The sequence below is a fragment of the Hypanus sabinus genome, chromosome 21, assembly GCF_030144855.1.
Source record: "Hypanus sabinus isolate sHypSab1 chromosome 21, sHypSab1.hap1, whole genome shotgun sequence".
Taxonomy (NCBI): domain Eukaryota; kingdom Metazoa; phylum Chordata; class Chondrichthyes; order Myliobatiformes; family Dasyatidae; genus Hypanus; species Hypanus sabinus.
The window spans coordinates 60,053,750-60,080,435 of NC_082726.1; the positions used below are offsets into that span (position 1 = coordinate 60,053,750).

The following is a 26,686-nucleotide window of genomic DNA, read 5'->3' on the forward strand; positions in this document are numbered from 1 at the left end:
ACACTCACTCTCACAGTCCCAGGACTATCCTTACACTGTCCCTCACACACCCCTCCACACTCACACTCACAGTCCCAGGACTATCCGTACACTGTCCCTCACACACCCCTGCACACTCACTCTCACAGTCCCAGGAGTATCCTTACACTGTCCCTCACACACCCCTCCACACTCACTCTCACAGTCCAAAGTCTATCCTTACACTGTCCCTCACACACCCCTCCACACTCACTCTCACAGTCCCAGGACTATCCTTACACTGTCCCTCACACACCCCTCCACACTCACTCTCACAGTCCCAAGTCTATCCTTACACTGTCCCCCACACACCCCTCCACACTCACTCTCACAGTCCCAGGAGTATCCGTACACTGTCCCTCACACACCCCTCCACACTCACTCTCACAGTCCCAGGACTATCCTTACACTGTCCCTCACACACCCCTCCACACTCACTCTCACAGTCCCAGGACTATCTTACACTGTCAATCACACACCCCTCCACACTCTCTCTCACAGTCCCAGGACCATCCTTACACTGTCCCTCACACACCCCTCCACACTCACTCTCACAGTCCCAGGACTATCCTTACACTGTCCCTCACACACCCCTCCACACTCACTCTCACAGTCCCAGGACTATCTTACACTGTCAATCACACACCCCTCCACACTCTCTCTCACAGTCCCAGGACTATCCTTACACTGTCCCTCACACACCCCTCCACACTCACTCTCACAATCCCACGACTATCCTTACACTGTCCCCCACACACCCCTCCACAATCACTCTCACAGTCCCAGGACTATCCTTACACTGTCCCTCACACACCCCTTCACACTCACTCTCACAGTCACAGGACTATCCGTACACTGTCCCTCACACACCCCTCCACACTCTCTCTCACAGTCCCAGGACTATCCTTACACTGTCCCTCACACACCCCTCCACACTCACTCTCACAATCCCACGACTATCCTTACACTGTCCCCCACACACCCCTCCACAATCACTCTCACAGTCCCAGGACTATCCTTACACTGTCCCCCACACACCCCTCCACACTCACTCTCACAGTCCCAGGACTATCCTTACACTGTCCCTCACACACCCCTCCACAATCACACTCACAGTCCCAAGACTATCCTTACACTGTCCCTCACACACCCCTCCACACTCACTCTCACAGTCACAGGACTATCCTTACACTGTCCCTCACACACCCCTCCACACTCACTCTCAGTCCCAGGACTATCCTTACACTGTCCCTCACACACCCCTCCACACTCACTATCAAAGTCCCAGGACTATCTTACACTGTCCGTCACACACCCCTCCACACTCACTCTCACAGTCCCAGGACTATCCTTACACTGTCCCTCACACACCCCTCCACACTCACTCTCACAGTCCCAGGACTATCTCACACAGTCCCTGACACGCCCCTCCACACTCACTCTCACAGTCCCAGAACTATCCTTACACTGTCCCTCACACACCCCTCCACACTCACTTTCACAGTCCCAGGACTATCCGTACACTGTCCCTCACACACCCCTCCACACTCACTCTCACAGTCCCAGGACTATATTACACTGTCACTCACACACCCCTTCACACTCACTCTCACAGTCCCAGGACTATCCTTACACTGTCCCTCACACACCCCTCCACACTCACACTCACAGTCCCAGGACTATCCTTACACTGTCCCTCACACACCCCTCCACACTCACTCTCACAGTCCCAGGACTATCTCACACAGTCCCTGACACGCCCCTCCACACTCACTCTCACAGTCCCAGGACTATCCTTACACTGTCCGTCACACACCCCTCCACACTCACTCTCACAGTCCAAAGTCTATCCTTACACTGTCCCTCACACACCCCTCCACACTCACTCTCACAGTCCCAGGACTATCCTTACACTGTCCCCCACACACCCCTCCACACTCACTCTCACAGTCCAATGTCTATCCTTACACTGTCCCTCACACACCCCTCCACACTCACTCTCACAGTCCCAGGACTATCCTTACACTGTCCCTCACACACCCCTCCACACTCACTCTCACAATCCCAGGACTATCCGTACACTGTCCCTCACACACCCCTCCACACTCACTCTCACAGTCCCAGGACTATCCGTACACTGTCCCTCACACACCCCTCCACACTCACTATCATAGTCCCAGGACTATCCTTACACTGTCCCTCACACACCCCTCCACACTCTCTCTCACAGTCCCAGGACTATCCTTACACTGTCCCCCACACACCCCTCCACACTCACACTCACAGTCACAGGACTATCCTTACACTGTCCCCCACACACCCCTCCACACTCACTCTCACAGTCCCAGGACTATCCGTACACTGTCCCTCACACACCCCTCCACACTCACTCTCACAGTCCCAGGACTATCCTTACACTGTCCCCCACACACCCCTCCACACTCACTCTCACAGTCCCAGGACTATCCTTACACCGTCCCTGACACACCCCTCCACACTCACTCTCAGAGTCACAGGACTATCCTTACACTGTCCCTCACACACCCCTCCACACTCACTCTCAGAGTCACAGGTCTATCCTTACACTGTCCATCACACACCTCTTCACACTCACTATCACAGTCCCAGGACTATCCTTACACTGTCCCTCACGCACCCCTTCACACTCACTCTCAGTCCCAGGACTATCCTTACACTGTCCCTCACACACCCCTCCACACTCACTCTCAGTCCCAGGACTATCTTACATTGTCCCTCACACACCCCTCCACACTCACTCTCAGTCCCAGGACTATCTTACATTGTCCCTCACACGCCCCTCCACACTCACTCTCACAGTCCCAGGACTACCCTTTCACTGTCCCTCACACACCCCTTCACACTCACTCTCACAGTCCCAGGAGTCTCCTTACACTGTCCCTCACACACCCCTCCACACTCACTCTCACAGTCCCAGAACTATCTCACACAGTCCCTGACACGCCCCTCCACACTCACTCTCACAGTCCCAGGACTACCCTTTCACTGTCCCTCACACACCCCTCCACACTCACTCTCACAGTCCCAGGACTATCCTTACACTGTCCCTCACACACCCCTCCACAATCACTCTCACAGTCCCAGGACTATCCTTACACTGTCCCTCACACACCCCTCCACACTCACTCTCAGTCCCAGGACTATCCTTACACTGTCCCTCACACACCCCTTCACACTCACTCTCACAGTCCCAGGACTATCCTTACACTGTCCCTCACACACCCCTTCACACTCACTCTCACAGTCCCAGGACTATCCTTACACTGTCCCTCACACACCCCTTCACACTCACTCTCACAGTCCCAGGACTATCCTTACACTGTCCCTCACACACCCCTGCACACTCACTCTCACAGTCCCAGGACTATCCTTACACTGTCCCTCACACACCCCTTCACACTCACTCTCACAGTCCCAGGAGTATCCGTACACTGTCCCTCACACACCCCTCCACACTCACTCTCACAGTCCCAGGACTATCCTTACACTGTCCCTCACACACCCCTCCACACTCACTCTCACAGTCCCAGGACTATCCTTACACTGTCCCTCACACACCCCTCCACACTCACTCTCACAGTCCCAGGAGTATCCTTACACTGTCCCTCACACACCCCTCCACAATCACTCTCACAGTCCCAAGTCTATCCTTACACTGTCCCTCACACACCCCTCCACACTCACTCTCACAGTCCCAGGACTATCCTTACACTGTCCCTCACACACCCCTCCACACTCACTCTCACAGTCCCAGGACTATCCTTACACTGTCCCTCACACACCCCTCCACACTCACTCTCACAGTCCCAGGACTATCCTTACACTGTCCCTCACACACCCCTCCACACTCACACTCACAGTCACAGGTCTATCCTTACACTGTCCCTCACACACCCCTCCACACTCACTCTCACAGTCCCAGGACTATCTTACACTGTCCCTCACACACCCCTCCACACTCACTCTCACAGTCCCAGGACTATCCTTACACTGTCCCTCACACACCCCTCCACACTCACTCTCACAGTCCCAGGACTATCCTTACACTGTCCCTCACACACCCCTGCACACTCACTATCACAGTCCCAGGACTATCCTTACACTGTCCCTCACACACCCCTCCACACTCACTCTCACAGTCCCAGGACTATCCTTACACTGTCCCTCACACACCCCTCCACACTCACTCTCACAGTCCCAGGACTATCCTGACACTGTCCCTCACACACCCCTCCACACTCACTCTCAGAGTCACAGGACTATCCGTACACTGTCCCTCACACAACCCTCCACACTCACTCTCACAGTCCCAGGACTATCCTTACACTGTCCCTCACACACCCCTCCACACTCACTCTCACAGTCCCAGGAGTCTCCTTACACTGTCCGTCACACACCCCTTCACACTCACTATCACAGTCCCAGGAGTATCCTTACACTGTCCCCCACACACCCCTTCACACTCACTCTCACAGTCCCAGGACTATCCTTACACTGTCCCTCACACACCCCTTCACACTCACTATCACAGTCCCAGGACTATCCTTACACTGTCCCTCACACACCCCTCCACACTCACTCACAGTCCCAGGACTATCCTTACACTGTCCCTCACACACCCCTCCACACTCACTCTCACAGTCCCAGGACTATCCTTACACTGTCCCCCACACACCCCTCCACACTCACTCTCAGTCCCAGGACTATCCTTACACTGTCCCTCACACACCCCTCCACACTCACTCTCACAATCCCACGACTATCCTTACACTGTCCCCCACACACCCCTCCACACTCACTCTCACAGTCCCAGGACTATCCTTACACTGTCCCTCACACACCCCTCCACACTCACTCTCACAGTCCCAGGACTATCCTTACACTGTCCCTCACACACCCCTCCACACTCACTCTCACAATCCCACGACTATCCTTACACTGTCCCTCACACACCCCTGCACACTCACTATCAAAGTCCCAGGACTATCTTACACTGTCCCTCACACACCTCTCCACACTCACTCTCACAGTCACAGGACTATCCTTACACTGTCCCCCACACACCCCTCCACACTCTCTCTCACAGTCCCAGGACTATCTCACACAGTCCCTGACACGCCCCTCCACACTCACTCTCACAGTCCCAGGAGTCTCCTTACACTGTCCCTCACACACCCCTCCACACTCTCTCTCACAGTCCCAGGACTATCTTACACTGTCCCTCACACACCCCTCCACACTCACTCTCAGTCCCAGGAGTATCCTTACACTGTCCGTCACACGCCCGTCCACACTCACTCTCACAGTCCCAGGACTATCCTTACACTGTCCCTCACACACCCCTCCACACTCACTCTCACAGTCCCAGGACTATCCTTACACTGTCCCTCACACACCCCTCCACACTCACTCTCACAGTCCCAGGAGTCTCCTTACACTGTCCGTCACACACCCCTCCACACTCACTCTCACAGTCCCAGGACTATCCGTACACTGTCCCTCACACACCCCTCCACACTCACTCTCAGTCCCAGGACTATCCTTACACTGTCCCTCACACACCCCTCCACACTCACTCTCAGTCCCAGGACTATCCTTACACTGTCCCTCACACACCCCTCCACACTCACTCTCACAGTCCCAGGAGTATCCTTACACTGTCCCTCACACACCCCGCCACACTCACTCTGACAGTCCCAGGACTATCCTTACACTGTCCCTCACACACCCCTCCACACTCACTCTCAGAGTCACAGGACTATCCTTACACTGTCCCTCACACACCCCTCCACACTCACTCTCACAGTCCCAGGACTATCCTTACACTGTCCCTCACACACCCCTCCTCAATCACACTCACAGTCTCAGGACTATCCTTACACTGTCGCTCACACACCCCTCCACACTCACTCTCACAGTCCGAGGACTATCCTTACACTGTCCCTCACACACCCCTCCACACTCACTCTCACAGTCCCAGGACTATCCTTACACTGTCACTCACACACCCCTCCACACTCACTTTCACAGTCCCAGGACTATCCGTAGACTGTCCCCCACACACCCCTGCACACTCACTCTCACAGTCCCAGGACTATCCTTACACTGTCCCTCACACACCCCTCCACACTCACTCTCAGAGTCACAGGACTATCCTTACACTGTCCCTCACACACCCCTTCACACTCACTATCATAGTCCCAGGACTATCCTTACACTGTCCCTCACACACCCCTCCACAATCACACTCACAGTCTCAGGACTATCCTTACACTGTCCCTCACACAACCCTCCACACTCACTCTCACAGTCCCAGGACAATCCTTACACTGTCCCTCACACACCCCTCCACACTCACTCTCAGAGTCACAGGACCATCCTTACACTGTCCCCCACACACCCCTCCACACTCACTCTCAGAGTCACAGGACTATCCTTACACTGTCCCTCACACACCCCTCCACACTCACTCTCACAGTCCCAGGACTATCCTTACACTGTCCCTCACACACCCCTCCACACTCACTCTCACAGTCCCAGGACTATCCGTACACTGTCCCTCACACACCCCTCCACACTGACTTTCACAGTCCCAGGACTATCCTTACACTGTCCCCCACACACCCCTCCACACTCACTTTCACAGTCCCAGGACTATCCTTACACTGTCCCTCACACACCCCTCCACACTCACTCTCACAGTCCCAGGACTATCCTTACACTGTCCCTCACACACCCCTTCACACTCACTCTCAGTCCCAGGACCATCCGTACATTGTCCCTCACACACCCCTCCACACTCACACTCACAGTCCCAGGACTATCCTTACACTGTCCCTCACACACCCCTTCACACTCACTCTCAGTCCCAGGACCATCCGTACATTGTCCCTCACACACCCCTCCACACTCACACTCACAGTCCCAGGACTATCCTTACACTGTCCCTCACACACCCCTCCACACTCACTCTCACAGTCCCAGGACTATCCTTACACTGTCCCTCACACACCCCTCCACACTCACTCTCACAGTCCCAGGACTATCCTTACACTGTCCCTCACACACCCCTCCACACTCACTCTCACAGTCCCAGGACCATCCTTACACTGTCCCTCACACACCCCTCCACACTCACACTCACAGTCCCAGGACTATCCTTACACTGTCCCTCACACACCCCTCCACACTCACTCTCACAGTCCCAGGACTATCCTTACACTGTCCCTCACACACCCCTCCACACTCACTCTCACAGTCCCAGGACTATCCTTACACTGTCCCTCACACACCCCTTCACACTCACTCTCACAGTCCAAAGTCTATCCTTACACTGTCCCCCACACACCCCTCCACACTCACTCTCACAGTCCCAGGACTATCCTTACACTGTCCCCCACACACCCCTTCACACTCACTATCACAGTCCCAGGACTATCCTTACACTGTCCCTCACACAGCCGTCCACACTCACTCTCACAGTCCCAGGACTATCCTTACACTGTCCCTCACACACCCCTCCACACTCACTCTCACAGTCCCAGGACTATCCTTACACTGTCCCTCACACACCCCTGCACACTCACTCTCACAGTCCCAGGACTATCCTTACACTGTCCCTCACACACCCCTCCACACTCACTCTCACAGTCCCAGGACTATCCTTACACTGTCCCACACACACCCCTCCACAATCACTCTCACAGTCCCAGGAGTCTCCTTACACTGTCCGTCACACACCCCTCCACACTCACTCACAGTCCCAGGACTATCCTTACACTGTCCCTCACACACCCCTCCACACTCACTCTCAGTCCCAGGACAATCCTTACACTGTCCCTCACACACCCCTGCACACTCACTCTCAGAGTCACAGGACCATCCTTACACTGTCCCCCACACACCCCTCCACACTCACTCTGAGAGTCACAGGACTATCCTTACACTGTCCCTCACACAACCCTCCACACTCACTCTCACAGTCCCAGGACTATCCTTACACTGTCCCTCACACACCCCTCCACACTCACTCTCACAGTCCCAGGACTATCCTTACACTGTCCCTCACACACCCCTCCACACTCACTCTCACAGTCCCAGGACTATCCTTACACTGTCCCTCACACACCCCTTCACACTCACTCTCACAGTCCCAGGACTATCCTTACACTGTCCCCCACACACCCCTGCACACTCACTATCACAGTCCCAGGAGTATCCTTACACTGTCCCTCACACACCCCTCCACACTCACTCTCAGTCCCAGGACTATCCTTACACTGTCTCTCACACACCCCTCCACACTCACTCCCACAGTCCCAGGACTATCCTTACACTGTCCCTCACACACCCCTCCACACTCACTCCCACAGTCCCAGGACTATCCGTACACTGTCCCCCACACACCCCTCCACACTCACTCTCACAGTCCCAGGACTATCCTTACACTGTCTCTCACACACCCCTCCACACTCACTCCCACAGTCCCAGGACTATCCTTACACTGTCCCTCACACACCCCTCCACACTCACTCTCACAGTCCCAGGACTATCCTTACACTGTCCCTGACACGCCCCTCCACACTCACTCTCAGAGTCACAGGACTATCCTTACACTGTCCCTCACACACCCCTCCACACTCACACTCACAGTCCCAGGACTATCCTTACACTGTCCCTCACACACCCCTCCACACTCACTCTCACAGTCCCAAGTCTATCCTTACACTGTCCCTCACACACCCCTCCACACTCACTCTCACAGTCCCAGGACTATCCTTACACTGTCCCTCACACACCCCTCCACACTCACTCTCACAGTCCCAGGACTATCCTTACACTGTCCGTCACACACCCCTCCACAATCACACTCACAGTCCCAGGACTATCCTTACACTGTCCCTCACACACCCCTGCACACTCACTCTCAGAGTCACAGGACTATCCTTACACTGTCTCTCACACACCCCTCCACACTCACTCTCACAGTCCCAGGACTATCCTTACACTGTCCATCAAACACCCCTCCACACTCACACTCACAGTCCCAGGACTATCCTTACACTGTCCCTCACACACCCCTCCACAATCACACTCACAGTCCCAGGACTATCCTTACACTGTCCATCAAACACCCCTCCACACTCACTCTCACAGTCCCAGGACTATCCTTACACTGTCCCTCACACACCCCTCCACACTCACACTCACAGTCCCAGGACTATCCTTACACTGTCCCTCACACAGCCGTCCACACTCACTCTCACAGTCCCAGGACTATCCGTACACTGTCCCTCACACACCCCTCCACACTCACTCTCAGTCCCAGGACTATCTTTACACTGTCCCTCACACAGGCGTCTACTCTCACTATCACAGTCCCAGGACTATCCTTACACTGTCCCTCACACGCCCCTCCACACTCACTCTCACAGTCCCAGGACTATCCTTACACTGTCCCTCACACACCCCTCCACACTCACTGTCACAGTCCGAGGACTATCCGTACACTGTCCCTCACACACCCCTCCACACTCACTCTCACAGTCCCAAGTCTATCCTTACACTGTCCCTCACACACCCCTCCACACTCACTCTCACAGTCCCAGGAGTATCCTTACACTGTCCCTCACACACCCCTCCACACTCACTCTCAGTCCCAGGACTATCTTTACACTGTCCCTCACACAGGCGTCTACTCTCACTATCACAGTCCCAGGACTATCCTTACACTGTCCCTCACACACCCCTCCACACTCACTGTCACAGTCCGAGGACTATCCGTACACTGTCCCTCACACACCCCTCCACACTCACTCTCACAGTCCCAAGTCTATCCTTACACTGTCCCTCACACACCCCTCCTCAATCACACTCACAGTCTCAGGACTATCTTACATTGTCCCTCACGCAACCCTCCACACTCACTCTCACAGTCCCAGGAGTATCCTTACACTGTCCCTCACACACCCCTCCTCAATCACACTCACAGTCTCAGGACTATCTTACATTGTCCCTCACGCAACCCTCCACACTCACTCTCACAGTCCCAAGTCTATCCTTACACTGTCCCTCACACCCCCCTTCACACTCACTCTCACAGTCCCAGGACTATCCTTACACTGTCCCTCACACACCCCTCCACACTCACTGTCACACTCCGAGGACTATCCGTACACTGTCCCTCACACACCCCTCCACACTCACTCTCACAGTCCCAAGTCTATCCGTACACTGTCCCTCACACACCCCTGCACACTCACTCTCACAGTCCCAAGTCTATCCTTACACTGTCCCTCACACACCCCTGCACACTCTTTCTCACAGTCCCAGGACTATCCTTACACTGTCCCTCACACACCCCTCCACACTCACTCTCACAGTCCCAGGACTATCCTTACACTGTCCCTCACACACCCCTCCACACTCACTCTCACAGTCCCAAGTCTATCCGTACACTGTCCCTCACACACCCCTCCACACTCACTCTCACAGTCCCAGGACTATCCTTACACTGTCCCTCACACACCCCTCCACACTCACTCTCACAGTCCCAAGTCTATCCGTACACTGTCCCTCACACACCCCTGCACACTCACTCTCACAGTCCCAAGTCTATCCTTACACTGTCCCTCACACACCCCTGCACACTCTTTCTCACAGTCCCAAGTCTATCCTTACACTGTCCCTCACACGCCCCTCCACACTCACTCTCACAGTCCCAGGACTATCCTTACACTGTCCCTCACACAGCCGTCCACACTCACTCTCACAGTCCCAGGAGTATCCTTACACTGTCCCTCACACACCCCTCCACACTCACTCTCAGTCCCAGGACTATCTTTACACCGTCCCTGACACACCCCTCCACACTCACTCTCACAGTCCCAAGTCTATCCGTACACTGTCCCTCACACACCCCTCCACACTCACTCTCACAGTCCCAGGACTATCCTTACACTGTCCCTCACACACCCCTGCACACTCTTTCTCACAGTCCCAGGACTATCCTTACACTGTCCCTCACACACCCCTCCACACTCACTCTCACAGTCCCAGGACTATCCTTACACTGTCCCTCACACACCCCTCCACACTCACTCTCACAGTCCCAGGACTATCCTTACACTGTCCCTCACACACCCCTTCACACTCACTATCATAGTCCCAGGACTATCCTTACACTGTCCCTCACACACCCCTGCACACTCTTTCTCACAGTCCCAGGACTATCCTTACACTGTCCCTCACACACCCCTCCACAATCACTCTCACAGTCCCAGGACTATCCTTACACTGTCCCTCACACACCCCTCCACACTCACTCTCACAGTCCCAGGACTATCCTTACACTGTCCCTCACACACCCCTCCACACTCACTCTCACAGTCCCAGGACTATCCTTACACTGTCCCTCACACACCCCTCCACACTCACTCTCACAGTCCCAGGACTATCCTTACACTGTCCCTCACACACCCCTGCACACTCACTCTCACAGTCCCAAGTCTATCCTTACACTGTCCCTCACACACCCCTCCACACTCACTCTCACAGTCCCAAGTCTATCCTTACACTGTCCCTCACACACCCCTCCACACTCACTCTCACAGTCCCAGGAGTATCCTTACACTGTCCCTCACACACCCCTGCACACTCACTCTCACAGTCCCAGGACTATCCTTACACTGTCCCCCACACACCCCTCCACACTCACTCTCACAGTCCCAGGAGTATCCTTACACTGTCCCTCACACACCCCTCCACACTCACTCTCACAGTCCCAGTACTATCTTACACTGTCCCTCACACACCCCTCCACACTCACTCTCACAGTCCCAGGACTATCCTTACACTGTCCCTCACACACCCCTCCACACTCACTCTCACAGTCCCAAGTCTATCCTTACACTGTCCCTCACACACCCCTCCACACTCGCTATCATAGTCCCAGGACTATCTTTACACTGTCCCTCACACAGGCGTCTACTCTCACTATCACAGTCCCAGGACTATCCTTACACTGTCCCTCACACACCCCTCCACACTCACTCTCACAGTCCCAGGACTATCCTTACACTGTCCCTCACACACCCCTCCACACTCACTCTCATAGTCCCAGTGTAATGGGGGTTTCTTCTTTTTTTCTTTGTTACTGTGTAGGTAATCAAAAGGACTTCTTTGTTTTGTTAAAAGCAGGACTGTTTCTTTGTAGAGAGAGTGCTGGAAGCTTGTTTGGTTTAAAATTTACTGATAACGAGAATTGTATTCCTTTGTAAACCAAATGGGGATTAATGTTCTTTCTTCTGAGTCTGTAAGCGGTTGTTGACGGGCTTTTGGGCAGATCGGCGCGAGGGGGTTGAGAGAGAGGACACGATGCTGTAAGCTGAGCGAGGAACGTACCCTAAGCGGGGATCCCAGGCCAGGAGGTACTCCGAGGAGGGGGGATGATGCTAGATGTGCTTGTTTGACCACTCGGATGGTCCTGAACCGCGAGTCGAGGAGTTCGGAGGGGATTGAATGGTGGCCAGAAGACTTCAGTAATTGAGCTCCAACGGTTGTGCACGAAGTTGTTTGGACTTTGATAAGTTTGGCGCCTTTTCTTTAATTTTCTCTTCACATATACTGTATCGTTATTAATCACTTAGTGATAGTAACCTTTATAAATTGTACTCATTTAATTGCATATGGTGTACTGTTTTTTTTTGGGCGAGGCGGGGACATCACACAGCATCCACACCAGCTAATTACCCGGTTTTGCGGGGCCGAAGGCTGCTCCCCCTAGACAAGAACTAGCTGAGCAAGCCTGAGGTGACCCAGGGGGTTACATTGTGAGGTGCTCGTCCGGGATTGATTTCTGTGGAAGCTGTGAGACACCCTCTTTAAATTGTGTCTGCGGCGAAGAGCTGGTGTGCCTTTGTGGGTGCGCGATTGCTGGGTATCACTGCGTGTGTGTTGGTTGGGGTGGCTGCTGTTGGTAGCCCGGAGGTCGTTGTTCGAGTTCCAACTAATGCTGACGAAATGGTGGTGGGACCATGGGTTGTCCGTACTGTTTGGAGAGTGAGGAGTGACAGGTTGGGATGTTTCAGCAGTGGTGAGCTCCGCCCGGTTGTTGGAATAATGTCCAGCCCTAAAGGGGCGGAGGCGTGGGCGGAGTGGACCCCTCAGTTGTTGGGTGAGTGGCGGTGCTTGGCTGTGGGAGAGCCACAGGGACGCGTTGAAAGTTTGATTCGGCGGGCTGGTGACGTTGTTAGAACTGTCGGGCGCAATTACCTCTAAGTGACAGCTGCCAGTTCTGGGAAAGTGTGGGAAAATGCGTGTGGTTCGACTGGAAGTCAAATGCCACAGCTGGGGGGCTTATCATATCCGTGGCAGGAGATTGGTGGAAAGTTTTTAGGGTATCCCTTTTGCCTAGGGGGGCAGATAAATTGCTTGCAGTGCCAAGGAGCCGGTGGTGGTATGGCCTGGGGGAAGTATCTGAGGGTGAGACCTTCTTCATGGACGCTGCGAAATACCACGAGGGAGGGGAGTTGACTGCTGAAGACACCTCAGTGAGAGAGAGGTTGTGGCGACTGGCCCCTGAAGCCGTGGAAGACGTAGGCAGCGTGTGTGTGGATTATATTGCGCTGAAGAGGCGCACTGTCAGTGACCAGAATATGGCCCTGAGGGCCAGAGAGGCGATGGCCTGTCTGAGTGGTGTGAAGTGGTTTAAGGTGCTGGATCTGAGGAGTGGATGTTGCCAGATCCCGATGAGTGGGGCCGACAAGGAGAAGACGGCTGTTATAAATTCCCTAGGAGTCTTCCGGTCTGAAAAGATGCCACAGGGCATATCTGGAGCCCTTGCAACCTTCCTGTGAGGCAGGTGGAAGACCATAGGGGATATGGAGGCATTTGGAGTTTTGGTGTATGTGGATGATCTCTTGGTATTTGGACTTGCCTCAGGAGAATATGAAGTGAGGTCGTTGCAGGAGCAGCTGAGAATTACAGAGTTAAAGTGTTTTCGGGACACCTGCCAGGGCTGGCGAAGGTCGCAGCTCGTGAGTGACTGTCTCTACAGAATCAAGTTTGAAATGAAGACGGAGAGACTGGAGAAAGTGATCTGGAACCATTGGGAAGACTTACAAGTTGGAGAGAATGAAGAAAGTTGTCTGATTGAGGGCAATAGCAAACTGAGAACCTGGAGAGGGGAGTTTGCGGAGGTGAAGAAATTACAGACAAATCTGAGAAGAGAGAAGCAGAAGCTTGAAGATGACCATCGACAGTTCAAATGAAGTGCAAAACCTGAAAGTTGATCTGGAAGAAGTCATGAGGAAGAAAAAGCTGGAGAGAAGTGCAGTGAATACTGAACAGGAGGCTGAAGAGACTGCAGGAGCAGTGCAGGCCACGTGTTTCCGTTTGGAGAAGATCAAACAGCAGCTACCGATCGCAGAAATGAGGAAGAATACAGATTTGATGGATAATGTGCTGGATGTGTGGTACATGCTGCCTTTTGCTGACTTGCCCTCGATTGAGGAAGAGACCTTTGGCCCTTCTCCCATTGAGTCAGGTGTAGCGGGGAGGGTTAGCTGTGTGCAGTGTGGGGCATGAGTGAGAGGTTGAGAGAGGAGTTGGTAGTGGGCCCAATGTATCCCCAGTTGTGTCCGAGCCTGAAGGGTTTAGGTGAGGGGGTACGGAGGTCTCAGAAGGGTTAGGGAACTCCCAGATAGTTGGCCTATATAGCACCTGAGGAACAGGGCGTGAGGTTTTCTGTGTGGGGAGGAGATGTCACTGTTTGTGCTTGGGTTACGGTGTGTTGGCAGGAAAGGTGGTGAGTTATTTAATAGTCATGAGGACATGACTTTTATTTGGTGGGGGGAGAGTGTAAAGGGGGTTTCTTCTTTTTTCTTTGTTACTGTGTACGTAATCAAAAGGGCTTCTTTGTTTTGTTAAAAGCAGGAATGCTCCTTTGTTACGAGAGAGTGCTGGTAGCTTGTTTGGGTTAAAATTTACTGATAACGAGAATTGTATTCCTTTGTAAACCAAATGGGGATTAATGTTCTTTCTTCTGAGTCTGTAAGCTTTTGTTGACGGGCTTTTGGGCAGATCGGCGCGAGGGGGTCGAGAGAGAGAGGTCACAATGCTGTAAGCTGGGTGAGGAACGGACCCCGGGGGGGGGGGGGGGGGGGTCCGAGGCCAGGAGGTACTCCGAGGAGGGGGGATGAAGCTAGATGTGCTTGGTTGACCACTCGGAGGGTCCTGAGCTGCGAGTCGAGGAGCTCGGAGGGAATTGAATGGTGGCCAGAAGACTTCAGTAATTGAGCTCCAACGGTTGTGCACGAAGTGGTTTGGACTTTGATAAGTTTGGCGCCTTTTCTTTAATTTTCTCTTCATATATACTGTATCATTATTAATCACTTAGTTATAGTAACCTTTATAAATTGTACTCATTTAATCGCATATGGTGTACTGTCTGGTTTTGGGCGAGGCGGGGACATCACACAGCATCCACACCAGCTGATTACCCAGTTTTGCGGGGCCGAAGGCTGCTCCCCCTAGACAAGAACGAGCTGAGCGAGGCTGAGGTGACCCAGGGGGTTACACCAGGACTATCCGTACACTGTCCCTCACACACCCCTCCACACTCACTCTCAGAGTCACAGGACTATCCTTACACTGTCCCTCACACACCCCTCCACACTCACTCTCAGAGTCACAGGACTATCCTTACACTGTCCCTCACACGCCCCTCCACACTCACTCTCACAGTCCCAGGACTATCCTTACACTGTCCCTGACACACCCCTCCACACTCACTCTCACAGTCCCAGGACTATCCTTACACTGTCCCTCACACACCCCTCCACACTCACTCTCACAGTCCCAGGACTTTCTTTATATACGCTGTCCATTGTACATCACTGTTGCTGCTCCCTGTTTGTGGAGTTTGGGGTCAACATCAAGACCCTTTCAGAAACACCAACAGATTCCTTCTCGTGTCTACTAGCCAGTGATTTAATGGGGACAGACAAGCCCATGTAACACTCAGCGGGCTGACTCCCGCTCGCGTGTGTGCACACAGACACAACGTTTGCTACTAGCGTACAAAGGAGTTTAAATTGCACACAAAAAGTTGTCACCATCTACCTTGTTGGCATGTTAAGTGTATTTCATGATCGCCCACAATCTCATTTCCTTTTCTGGTTTCTGTTGCAGACGGTAGTGACTATGTGTAGTTTGCAGATTTTAGAACTGCCTTATTTATACTGTTTTTATTCAAGAAATGATTCAGTGTTGTCATTGGGCAAAAAGAGCCCAGCACAAGATTTTTGCACACACTGGCCATTACAAACTAGAGGGAACATTGGCTAAAAAACACAAAATGCTGGCAGAACTCAGCAGGCCAGACAGCATCTATGGGAGGAGGTAGTGACGACGTTTCAGGCCGAAACCCTTCATCAGGAGTGAAGTAACGTGGGATGGTCGAGGGGGGGGATAAGAAGTGGGGGGAGGGATAAAGTAGAGAGCTGGGAAGTGATAGGCTGGAGGGAAATGGGCTGGGGGAAGGTGGAGAATTATGGGAAATAAAAGAGAAAGAAAGGTAGGGCTGGGGGGAGAGATTGTAGTGAAGGGGGAGAAAGACAGAGAAAGAGAACTAAGATAATAGATAGGGATGGAGGTAAGGGTGGGGGGCAGGGATATCAATGGAGGTCAGTGAGTTGGATGTTCATGCTGGCAGGAAGGAGTCTACCTAGGTGGGAAATAAGGTATTGGCTGTGGGCCGTCGGTTACAGGGCTCTCCCTCAGGGACGTGACTCCTTCTGGCTTTGGTTCCCCCCTGCGCCGAGCTGTTCAGCTCTGTGTGCAGCTGTGACACGGGCACAAAGTGACAGGATGATGATTCCTCCCCTGCATGCTGAGGCACATAGCGGAGTCAAGCAGTGGCTCGCCGCGTCGGTGCAGCCCCCCTTCCTGGATACGGTGACCTGTGCTGGTACAGTAAAACTCTCGAATCCCCGTCACCAGCAGATTGGCAGCCAGCTGACTCGTTCCTCTGCCGCACACGCCCGGAGTTAGCCGTGCTGACGGGGCTGGGGGCACAGAAGCAGGCTGAAGTGGGGAGGTGTGTGGCCTTCAACCATGGTTCACAATGCCTGTACACCCACCAAATGAAACATGCAAGCTGAAATTCACCAGAGTCCGTTTCCTGCCACCTTTAAACCCGTGGGCTCACTGTGACACTGCATTACGTATTGAAAATGTGAAATGAATGTCTACTTGTGTTTTAATAGCATCCAACAGTCAGGCAGAGAGTGCCAGTTAGTCGCAAGGAATCATACTGAACAAGGACCCAAGAGGCACCACTTTCTCTCCGTGTAATGAAAAAACAATCCCTTTCCTCTCCTGGCTTTTACCCTTTTGCTTTTGATATCCCTACCTTGGGGGAAATCAAGATTCCATGCTTGAGTGTCATGGTAGAGTGGCAGTCAGCGTGACACTATTACAGCTCAGTGTGTTCCAGAGGTCAGAGTGCAATTCTGGTGCTGTGGAATGCATGGGTTCTCCACGACTGCTCCGCTTTCCTCTCACAGTCCAAAGGCTTACTGGGTAAATTAAACGATCACTGTAAATTACCCCCGATTAGGTTGGGGTTAATCAAGGCTGTGAGGTTGCTGCAGCAGCATCGCTCGAATGCTTGGAAGGCCCTACACTGCATTGTATTGTTAAATAAATTAATTTGACTATGTAATTGGGTATATTTAACATGAAGGTTGATAGCTACTTAATTAGGAAGGGTGTTAAAGACTACAGGGAGAAGGCAAAAGAATGGGATTGAGCGGGAAAATAAATCAGCCATGATTGAATAGCAGAATAGACTCAATGGGCCAAATGGCCCAATTCTGCTCCTTTGTCTTACGATCTTATGAGGAGCTTGTTCAGATAGACTCATTTAGGTTACTGTCAGATGCACCAGGGTACAATGAAATCACCACCACCATGCCACTCTTTAAACAAAAGGGGGATGATTTTAGACAATTCCTGACAGGCTATTTAACCGGAGGACAGAGGAGGTTTGGTGAAGAGATACAAAGCAAAATTAAACCTTGATTTGTGGCCATCAGAGGCAAAGTGAGTATTTATTACCAACCCTGGCCATTGTACCTCGATACAATTGAGCACCTTGTGAAGATAACAGGCAAGTAAGATGACTGTTATTGTGGTTGGAGCATTTTACAGTTGAAGGGGATTTAAAGGTAGATTTTTTACATAATCTAACAGAGCAATGGTCATTTCCACTGAAAGCAGCTCCTTCTATTTCTTCCTGTGTTCTGGGATGCTTTGGAATGTTTGTACATATCAAAGGTGATGAACTGACAGCTTGGATACATACATGGAATTATGATGTAGTGGCCATTACAGAGACTTAGCTGGCATCAGGGCAGGAATAGATTCTCAATATTCCTGGATTTCAGTGCTTTAAAAGGGATAGAGAGGGGGGAAGAGGGGAGAAGAGGTGGCATTACTGGTCAGGGTTACTATTACAGCTACAGAAAGGGTGGGTAATGTAGCAGGATGCTCTTCTGAATCAGTATGGGTGGAAGTCAGGAACAGGAAGGGAGCAGTTACTCTACTGGGGGTATTCTATAGGCTCCCTGGTAGCAGCAGGGATACCAAGGAGAAGATTGGGAGGCATTTTTGGAAAGGTGCAAAAGTAACAGGGTTGTTTTCATGGGACACTTTAACTTCCCTAATATTGATTGGCACCTGATTAGTTCCAATGGTTTAGATGGGGCAGAGTTTGTTAAGTGTGTCCAGGACGGATTCCTGTCACAGTATGTTGACAGGCCGACTAGGGGAATGCAATACTAGATCTAGTACTAGGTAACAAACTGGGTCAGGTTACAGATCTCTCAGTGGGTGAGCATCTGGGGGACAGTGACCACCACTCCCTGGCCTTTAACATTATTGTGGAAAAGGATAGAATCATAGAGGACAGGAAAGGGAAGGGCAAATTATGAGGCCATAAGGCTAGAACTTGCGGGTGTGAATTGGGATGATGTTTTTGCAGGGAAATGTACTGTGGACATGTGGTCGATGTTTAGGGATATCTTGCAGGATGTTAGGGATAAATTTGTCCCAGTGAGAGAGATAAAGAATAGTAGGGTGAAGGAACCATGGGTGACAAGTGAAGTGGAAAATCTAGTCAGGTGGAAGAAGGCAGCATACATGAGGTTTAGGAAGCAAGGATCAGATGGGTCTATTGAGGAACATAGGGTAGCAAGAAAAGAGCTTAAGAAGGGGCTGAGAAGAGCAAGGGGGCATGAGAAGGCCTTGGCGAGTAGGGTAAAGGAAAACCCCAAGGCATTCTTCAATTATGTGAAGAGTAAAAGGATGACAGGAGTGAAGGTAGGACCAATTAAAGATAAAGGTGCCTGGAGGCTGTGGAAATGAGCGAGGTCCTCAATGAATACTTCTCTTCACCAATGAGAGGGAACTTGATGACGGTGAGGACAATATGAGTGAGGATGATGTTCTGGAGTATGTTGATATTAGGCGAGAGGAGGTGTTGGAGTTGTTAAACTACATTAGGACATATAAGTCCCCAGGGCCTGACGGAATATTCCCCAGGCTGCTCCACAAGGCGAGGGAAGAAAGTGCTGAGCCTCTGGCTAGGACCTTTATGCCCTCGTTGTCCACGGGAATAATACCGGAGGATTGGAGGGAGGCGATCATTGTCCCCTTGTTCAAAAAAGGTAGTAGGGATAATCCAGATAACTATAGACCAGTGAGCCTTACATCTGTGGTGGGAAAGCTGTTGGAAAAGATTCTTAGAGATAGGATCTATGGGCATTTAGGGAATCATGGTCTGATCAGGAACAGTCAGCATGGCTTTGAAAAGGACAGGCCAAGTCTAACAAGCCTGATAGAGTTCTTTGAGGAGGTGAATAAGCATATAGGTGAGGGTAGTGCAGTGGATGTGACCTACATGGATTTTAGTAAGGCATTTGACAAGGTTCCACACGGTAGGCTTATTCAGAATATCAGAAGGCATGGGATCCAGGGAAGTTTGTCCAGGTGGATTCAGAATTGGTTTGCCTGCAGAAGGCAGAGGGTCGTGGTGGAAGGAGTACATTCAGATTGGAGGGTTGTGACTAGTGGTGTCCCACAAGGATCAGTCCTGGGACATCTACTTTTTGTGATTTTTTGGATGTTGGGGTAGAAGGGTGGGTTGGCAAGTTTGCAGACGACACAAAGGTTGGTGGTGTTCTGGATAGTGTAAAGGATTGTCGAAGAGATTGCAGAGAGAGATTGATAGGATGCAGAAGTGGGCTGAGAAGTGGCAGATGGAGTTCAACCCGGAGAAGTGTGAGGTGGTACACTTTGGAAGGACAAACTCCAAGGCAGAGTACAAAGTAAATGGCAGGATACTTGGTAGTGTGGAGGAGCAGAGGGATCTGGGGGTACAAGTCCCCAGATCCCTGAAAGTTGCCTCACAGGTAGATAGGGTAGTTAAGAAAGCTTATGGGGTGTTAGCTTTCATAAGTCGAGGGATAAAGTTTAAGAGACGCGAGGTAATGAATCAGCTCTATAAAACTCTGGTTAGGCCACACTTGGAGTACTGTGTCCAGTTCTGGTCGCCTCAGTATAGGAAGGATGTGGAAGCATTGGAAAGGGTACAGAGGAGATTTACCAGGATGCTGCCTGGTTTAGAGCGTATGGATTATGATCAGAGATTAAGGGAGCTAGGGCTTTACTCTTTAGAGAGAAGGAGGGTGAGAGGAGAGATGGTAGAGGTGTACAAGATAATAAGAGGAATAGACAGAGTGGACAGCCAGCACCTCTTCCCCAGGGTACCACTGCTCAGTACAAGAGGACATGGTTTTAAGGTAAGGGGTGGGAAGTTCAAGAGGGATATTAGAGGAAGGTTTTTTACTCAAGAGAGTGGTTGGTGCATGGAATGCACTGTCTGATTCTGTGGTGGAGGCAGATACACTAGTGAAATTTAAGAGACTACTAGACAGGTATATGGAGGAATTTAAGGTGGGGGGTTATATGGGAGGCAGGTTTTAAGAGTTGGCACAACATTGTGGGCCGAAGGGCCTGTACTATGCTGCACTACTCTTTGTTCTATATTGCCTTCATTCACTAACTGAAACACACTGGACTCTCTTCCCTTCTCCCATTAACCCAAAGGCTCACTGGGCTATTTGTTATGACACTGAGTTGCATATTTAAAAATCAGTGAAATTAAAGAATGAAGCATAGAAATATAGAAAACCTACAGCACAATACAGGCCCTTCAGCCCACAATGCTGTACCGAACATGTCCCTACCTTAGGCTTACCCATAGCCCTCTATTTTCCTAAGTTCCACGTACCTATCCCGGAGCCTCTTAGAAGACCCTATCGTATCTGCCTCCACCATTGTCACCAACAGCACATTCCACACACTCACTACTCTCTGCATAAAAAACTTACCCCAGACATCTCTACTGTATCTACTTCCAAGCACCTTAAAACAATGCCCTATCGTGCTAACCATTTCAGCCCTGGGAAAAAGCCTCTGACTATCCACACGATCAATGCCTCTCTTTATCTTGTCCACCTCTCATCCTCCATCACTCCAAGGAGAAAAGGCCAAGTTCACTCAACCTATTCTCATAAGACGCGCTCCCCAATCCAGGCAACATCCTTGTAAATCTCCTCTGCACCCTTTCTATGGTTTCCACATCCTTCCTGTAGTGAGGCGACCAGAACTGAGCACAGTACTCCAAGTGGGGTCTGACCAGGGTCCTATATAGCTGCAACATTACCTCTCGGTTCCTAAATTCAATTCCACGATTGATGAAGCCCAATACACTGTATGTCTTCTTAACCACAGAGTCAACCTGCGCAGCAGCTTTGAGTGTCCTATGGACTCGGACCCCAAGATCCCTCTGATCCTCCACACTGCCAAGAGCCTTACCATTAATAATATATCCTGCCATCATATTTGACCCACCAAAATGAACCACCTCACACTTGTCTGGGTTGAACTCCATCTGCCACTTCTCAGCCCAGTTTTGCATCCTATCAATGTCCCGCTGTAACCTCTGACAGCCCTCCACACTATCCACAGCACCCCCAACCTTTGTGTCATTTGGGTTTAAATAGGAGAAGCATCAAATAATGAGCAAGAGGTTATCTCAAATCCCGAAACTCTCAGAGTGAGGCCTGTGATCACGTAGCCAGGAGCAGATCTAGGAGTTATTCTATTTCCAGCTTTGTCACTATATTTCAAGGACATGCTCCAAGCTAACCTGAAGAAAGACACCCCTGGGTGTTGCTGACCCATGACTACTCTCGAGACTGGAGGGAGTGAATGGGCAGGGGCTGGAAGGTAAACCTTCACATCCTATCAGACAGCTCCCAGGATCACCAGTGGCAGGGTCTGGCACTAGTCATATTCCTCAGGAGCTGCCCAGGAAAGTGATAAATTAGTTTATTATTGCCATATGCACTGAAGTATGGCGAAAAATTTCTTCTGCACACCATTCATACAATTTAAATCGTTGCACACTGCATCGAGGTAGCTGAAGGTAGACAGTGGTTGTCCTTGCCCAGTGGCGTGGTCTGGGCTTGGTCAGGAATCAGGAGCTGGGAGTCCAGTGGATCACTGGCTAAGGGCAACGGAGACGAATAGTGGCACTGACTTCACCACAGACCGGGCCTTGGAGGGCAATTCCTACCCGCCACCTTCACCCACTGTGATGCCCACCATTCTGTCTCAATTTCAGTTACACTCACCCACCAACACCAGCTGCGGAATCGTGAGGCAAAATACTTATTGTAAACGGAGACACACGAGGCTGTGATGCTGAAATCCAGAGCAACATGCAATCTGCTGGAGAAACCCAGTGTGTCAAGGAGCATCCGAAGAGGCAAAGTTGAGTCAAGACCCTTAATCTGGGCAATTTATTATTAATGCCTGGGCTGAGCGACGTTTTGACTTCCTCACGCTTAAATATAACTTATTTTGATGTATATAATCCAAAATTCTCTCTGCAGCTTTAAGACCGCAAGACATAGGTGCAGAATTAGGCCATTCAGCCCATCAAGTCTGCTCCACAGTTCAATCATGGCTGACTCGTTCACCGCACCAACTGTGGAATGGTAACGTACAGCACCAGCAATCAGTAATCAGGTTTCAGTTCCCTGCGTGGTCTGGAAGGAGATTATACATTACTCCCCTGGTCCCTTGAGTTGCATCTGGGTGTTCCAGCCCACCCCCAACACAATCCAAAGATGCACAGATTAGTAAAGAGTGGGCCACTTGCGGGCTGCCTCCAGCACATCCTCAGACTGAGCTGGACATTGATATAAACAATACTGTATGTTCAATCTTTAAATGTTCAAGTGAAAGATTAAAGACAATCTTTAATGAAAAATCTCTTAACCCCATTTGTTGCCTTCTCCCCATAACCTCTGACATCATTACTAATCAAGAACCTATCGACTTATGCTTTGACTTGGCCTCTACAGCCATCGCAAGGTGACAGTTTTCCGAGTTTTCAGTTATCTTTGGCTCAATTGCGATGTTTATTTTTCTGTTTCAAAGCTGGAATAAAGGCATCTGCTCTCTCTGGCCAGCAAGGCTAAACGAGCCAGAGGGATTGGCTCCTGGGCTCTCTGCCCTCCCTCAGCCTGCCAGCTCCTCATCGCAGTCATCTATTCGTAATAGGATCCAGGGCAAGGCTGGTGACGTTCCTCGGGCTCCTATCCAGCGTGAAACAGAGGCGGTAACTACAACAAACTGAGTTGCACAGCAGAATCTAAATGGGGAAAGTGACCGAGCTAAATCTCTGGCAATCTGCCAGCAGCAAGCACTGCATCCAAACCCTGAGGCCAGGGGCTAACTGGGGTAGGCCATTCAGCCCTTCAAATCTGTTCTGAGCTTCAGTGGCAGGCCCCCATTGGTGGGGATCGCCCAATGACGTTGCATCCTAGTTGTCTATGTCATCGGCACAGCGCCACAGATACGGGAGGCAGGGCAGTACGATACAAAGAGCAAGCTTTTGCCGATGTAGCAAGCTCCATCTCTCCACGCAGCTGATGAATTGATAGGAACGGCAGAGACCGAAACAGTTTGGCACCAGCTGTGTTGCTCGTATCGCTGGTCAGCCTCGGACTGCCTTCTCCAGGTTTTTCCCTAAGGTTTCATCCCGAAGCCTTCCCCATGAGCAGGCAGAGCCGCAAGGCCACAGAGGTTTTCCCTCTCCTAGATGGCCTGCCAAACCATGGTCGGTCAGCCCTGTCTGACCATTAGTAATCCAAATCAATTCACGTTACTCTCAGTTTTGGAATTTTCATTGGATACCCCCCTCCACCCCACCATACAGCATTTTAAGGGGGGGGGGGCCTAAATATTTAATGCCTGCCTGTTACAGAGAAAGCTGAAGTTGGGGCTTGTGGTGGGGGCAGCTGACAGGCGCTACATTCCTTTGGGGGATGGGTGGGGGCAATATAGGGCCCCTCCACAAGACTGAGTTGAAAGCTTAATAAATGAGCCCAGCAGACATTCTTTAGGGCGGAGGGGAAGCACATAGCCAGGGATCTCTCAGAGTCGGGAGCTGTACGTGTCCGCACTGTTCCCCCGGAGAACAGTGTGAATTGATGAAAGGCCGACTTACAGCAGCCCCTGGGTCCAGAGGGTGACTTGAGGACCCGCAGGCCACTGCATGAGAGGTGAGGACAGGGTGGAGGGCAGCACAAACAAATTGCAATGACTGACCCCTGGGTTCAATCTCCTTCGCTGTCTGTGAGGAATTCATATGCTCTCCCCGTGACCATGTGGCTTTCCTCTCAATGCTTTGGTTTCCTCCCACATTTCACAGGCCCGTGGTCAGGGTGAGTAAGCCGTCCACACGCTTCCTTGGCACTGGAAGTGTGGCGACTCTTGTGGGCTCCCCCAATCGCATCTCGGACTGCACTGGTCATGGACGCAGATGACAGGCACTTCACTCAACAACACACACAAAATGCTGGTGGAACACAGCAGGCCAGGCAGCATCTATAGGGAGAAGTGCTGTCGACGTTTCGGGCCGAGACCCTTCGTGTGTTGTTGAGTGAAGTGCCTGTCATCTGCAGATCTCCTCGTGTAGGCACTTCACTGTAAGTTTTGACGTACGTGTGACAAATAAAGCTAAGTTTTTATAAAATCGCTGACACACACCAGACACAAGCAGGGGCCTGAGGGGAGGAGTGTGCATTTCCACCCCTCGTTTCTGACCTCACTAACCACCTGAGTGGTGCCAGGGTCCAGAACATCGCGCCGGAGGGATTCAGCGGGTCGGGCGGCGTCTGTGAGGGGGAGAGCGGGTTGATGTTTCAGGTCGAGCCGTTGCATTAGGATCGAGAGCAGAGATGGGATACGGCTGGTATGGTGAGACAGGAGTCTGAGGTGCTGGTGGGGGGTGAGGAAGGTTGAAAAATGACAAGTCATTGTGCCAGGTAACAGAAGAGAGGGAGAGTGGGTGGGCTGGGAGCCAGGGGCAGTTGGCTGATAGATGGAGGGCAACAAGGACAAAACAAAGAGGGCTGGTGAAGAGGGCAGGGAGGGTGGACCTCAGAGGCAGCCGCTGGAGGGTGATAAACAATCACCTCAGGCTCCAGTTGTACCTCACCCCTCTCCACTTTATACTGGTCCTCTCCCCTCTCCATTCTCAGTTCAACCAGAATCACCGACAATTTCCTCCCACCGCCCTCGACCCCTGAATTCCTCCAGCAGATTGTTTTGTTGTTCCAGGTTCCACCATCAGCACCTCCTCTGGGATCTCGTGGTGATCGAGCCTCCCCAGGACAGAGGGCGGGCTGGGGTGTGAGTGAGGGTTGCCAGGTAACCAGGACACAGTGATGTGCCACCAGGAAGGTTGCTCCACTTACGTTTGGCTTTGATGTAGAACATCACCGGGTCAGTCCAGGAACCGTTCCCGGAGAGCGAGGTCGCCCGCACCTCAGCGGTGTAGTTACCGGGGCTCAGTCTGTCCAGCCTGCAGCCACCACTGCTCGACCTGTAGCGCTGTCGGGAGACACACTCCTGCTGAATCTGTAACAACAAATACGACACCGTCAGGACAGCGAGAAGGCAGAGCAGAACCAAGCAGACAAAGAGTGGACAGAGGACAGTACGACCAATCAGCCGACTCACCTCATTGTCTCCACGACTGTACTTCACTTCATACATCAGAATCAGGCCATTGGGATTGGGTGGCTCCAGCCACTTGAGGTAAATGCTCGTGTCATCGTCACCAGGCTCCCAAATCACCGGGCCCGGTATGTTGTCAGCTTTATCTGGAGGGGGCAGACAAGGAAATACATTATTCTCCAGATCAGCGCTGAAAATTGCTTGCCACTGCTCATCTCCGGTCTGTAACCCCTCTCCTCCCAAATGAACACCAGGAAAAAGATTCCCTGCAACTACAGGTTCACAGTGCACCCCCTCCCCATTTCCCAAAGTCCTGGCCTAATCATCAGCCATTTTGCCTCTCACCCCACCTGCTTTTCAGAGCATATTGTACAAAGTGAAACAATAAAGCACATAGCAGGCCCTTTGGTCCACAATGCTGTGCATCTATCCAATCAACTCAACCTGCCCAACGTAGATCAGTCTAACC

At 51.7% G+C, this 26,686-nt stretch overlaps 1 protein-coding gene across 1 annotated transcript in view; it reads right to left on the reverse strand.

Annotated features, from left to right (window-relative positions):
* The window catches only part of igf1ra (insulin-like growth factor 1a receptor), a 333,731-nt gene that overhangs the window by 39,805 nt on the left and 267,240 nt on the right, over nt 1-26,686 (reverse strand). The window contains exons 12-13 of the mRNA XM_059946664.1: nt 26,221-26,363; nt 25,956-26,118 (exon numbers count right to left, since the gene is read on the reverse strand). Of these exons, the coding sequence (XP_059802647.1) occupies nt 25,956-26,118; nt 26,221-26,363 (306 nt within the window). The remainder of the gene's footprint in view (nt 1-25,955; nt 26,119-26,220; nt 26,364-26,686) is intronic.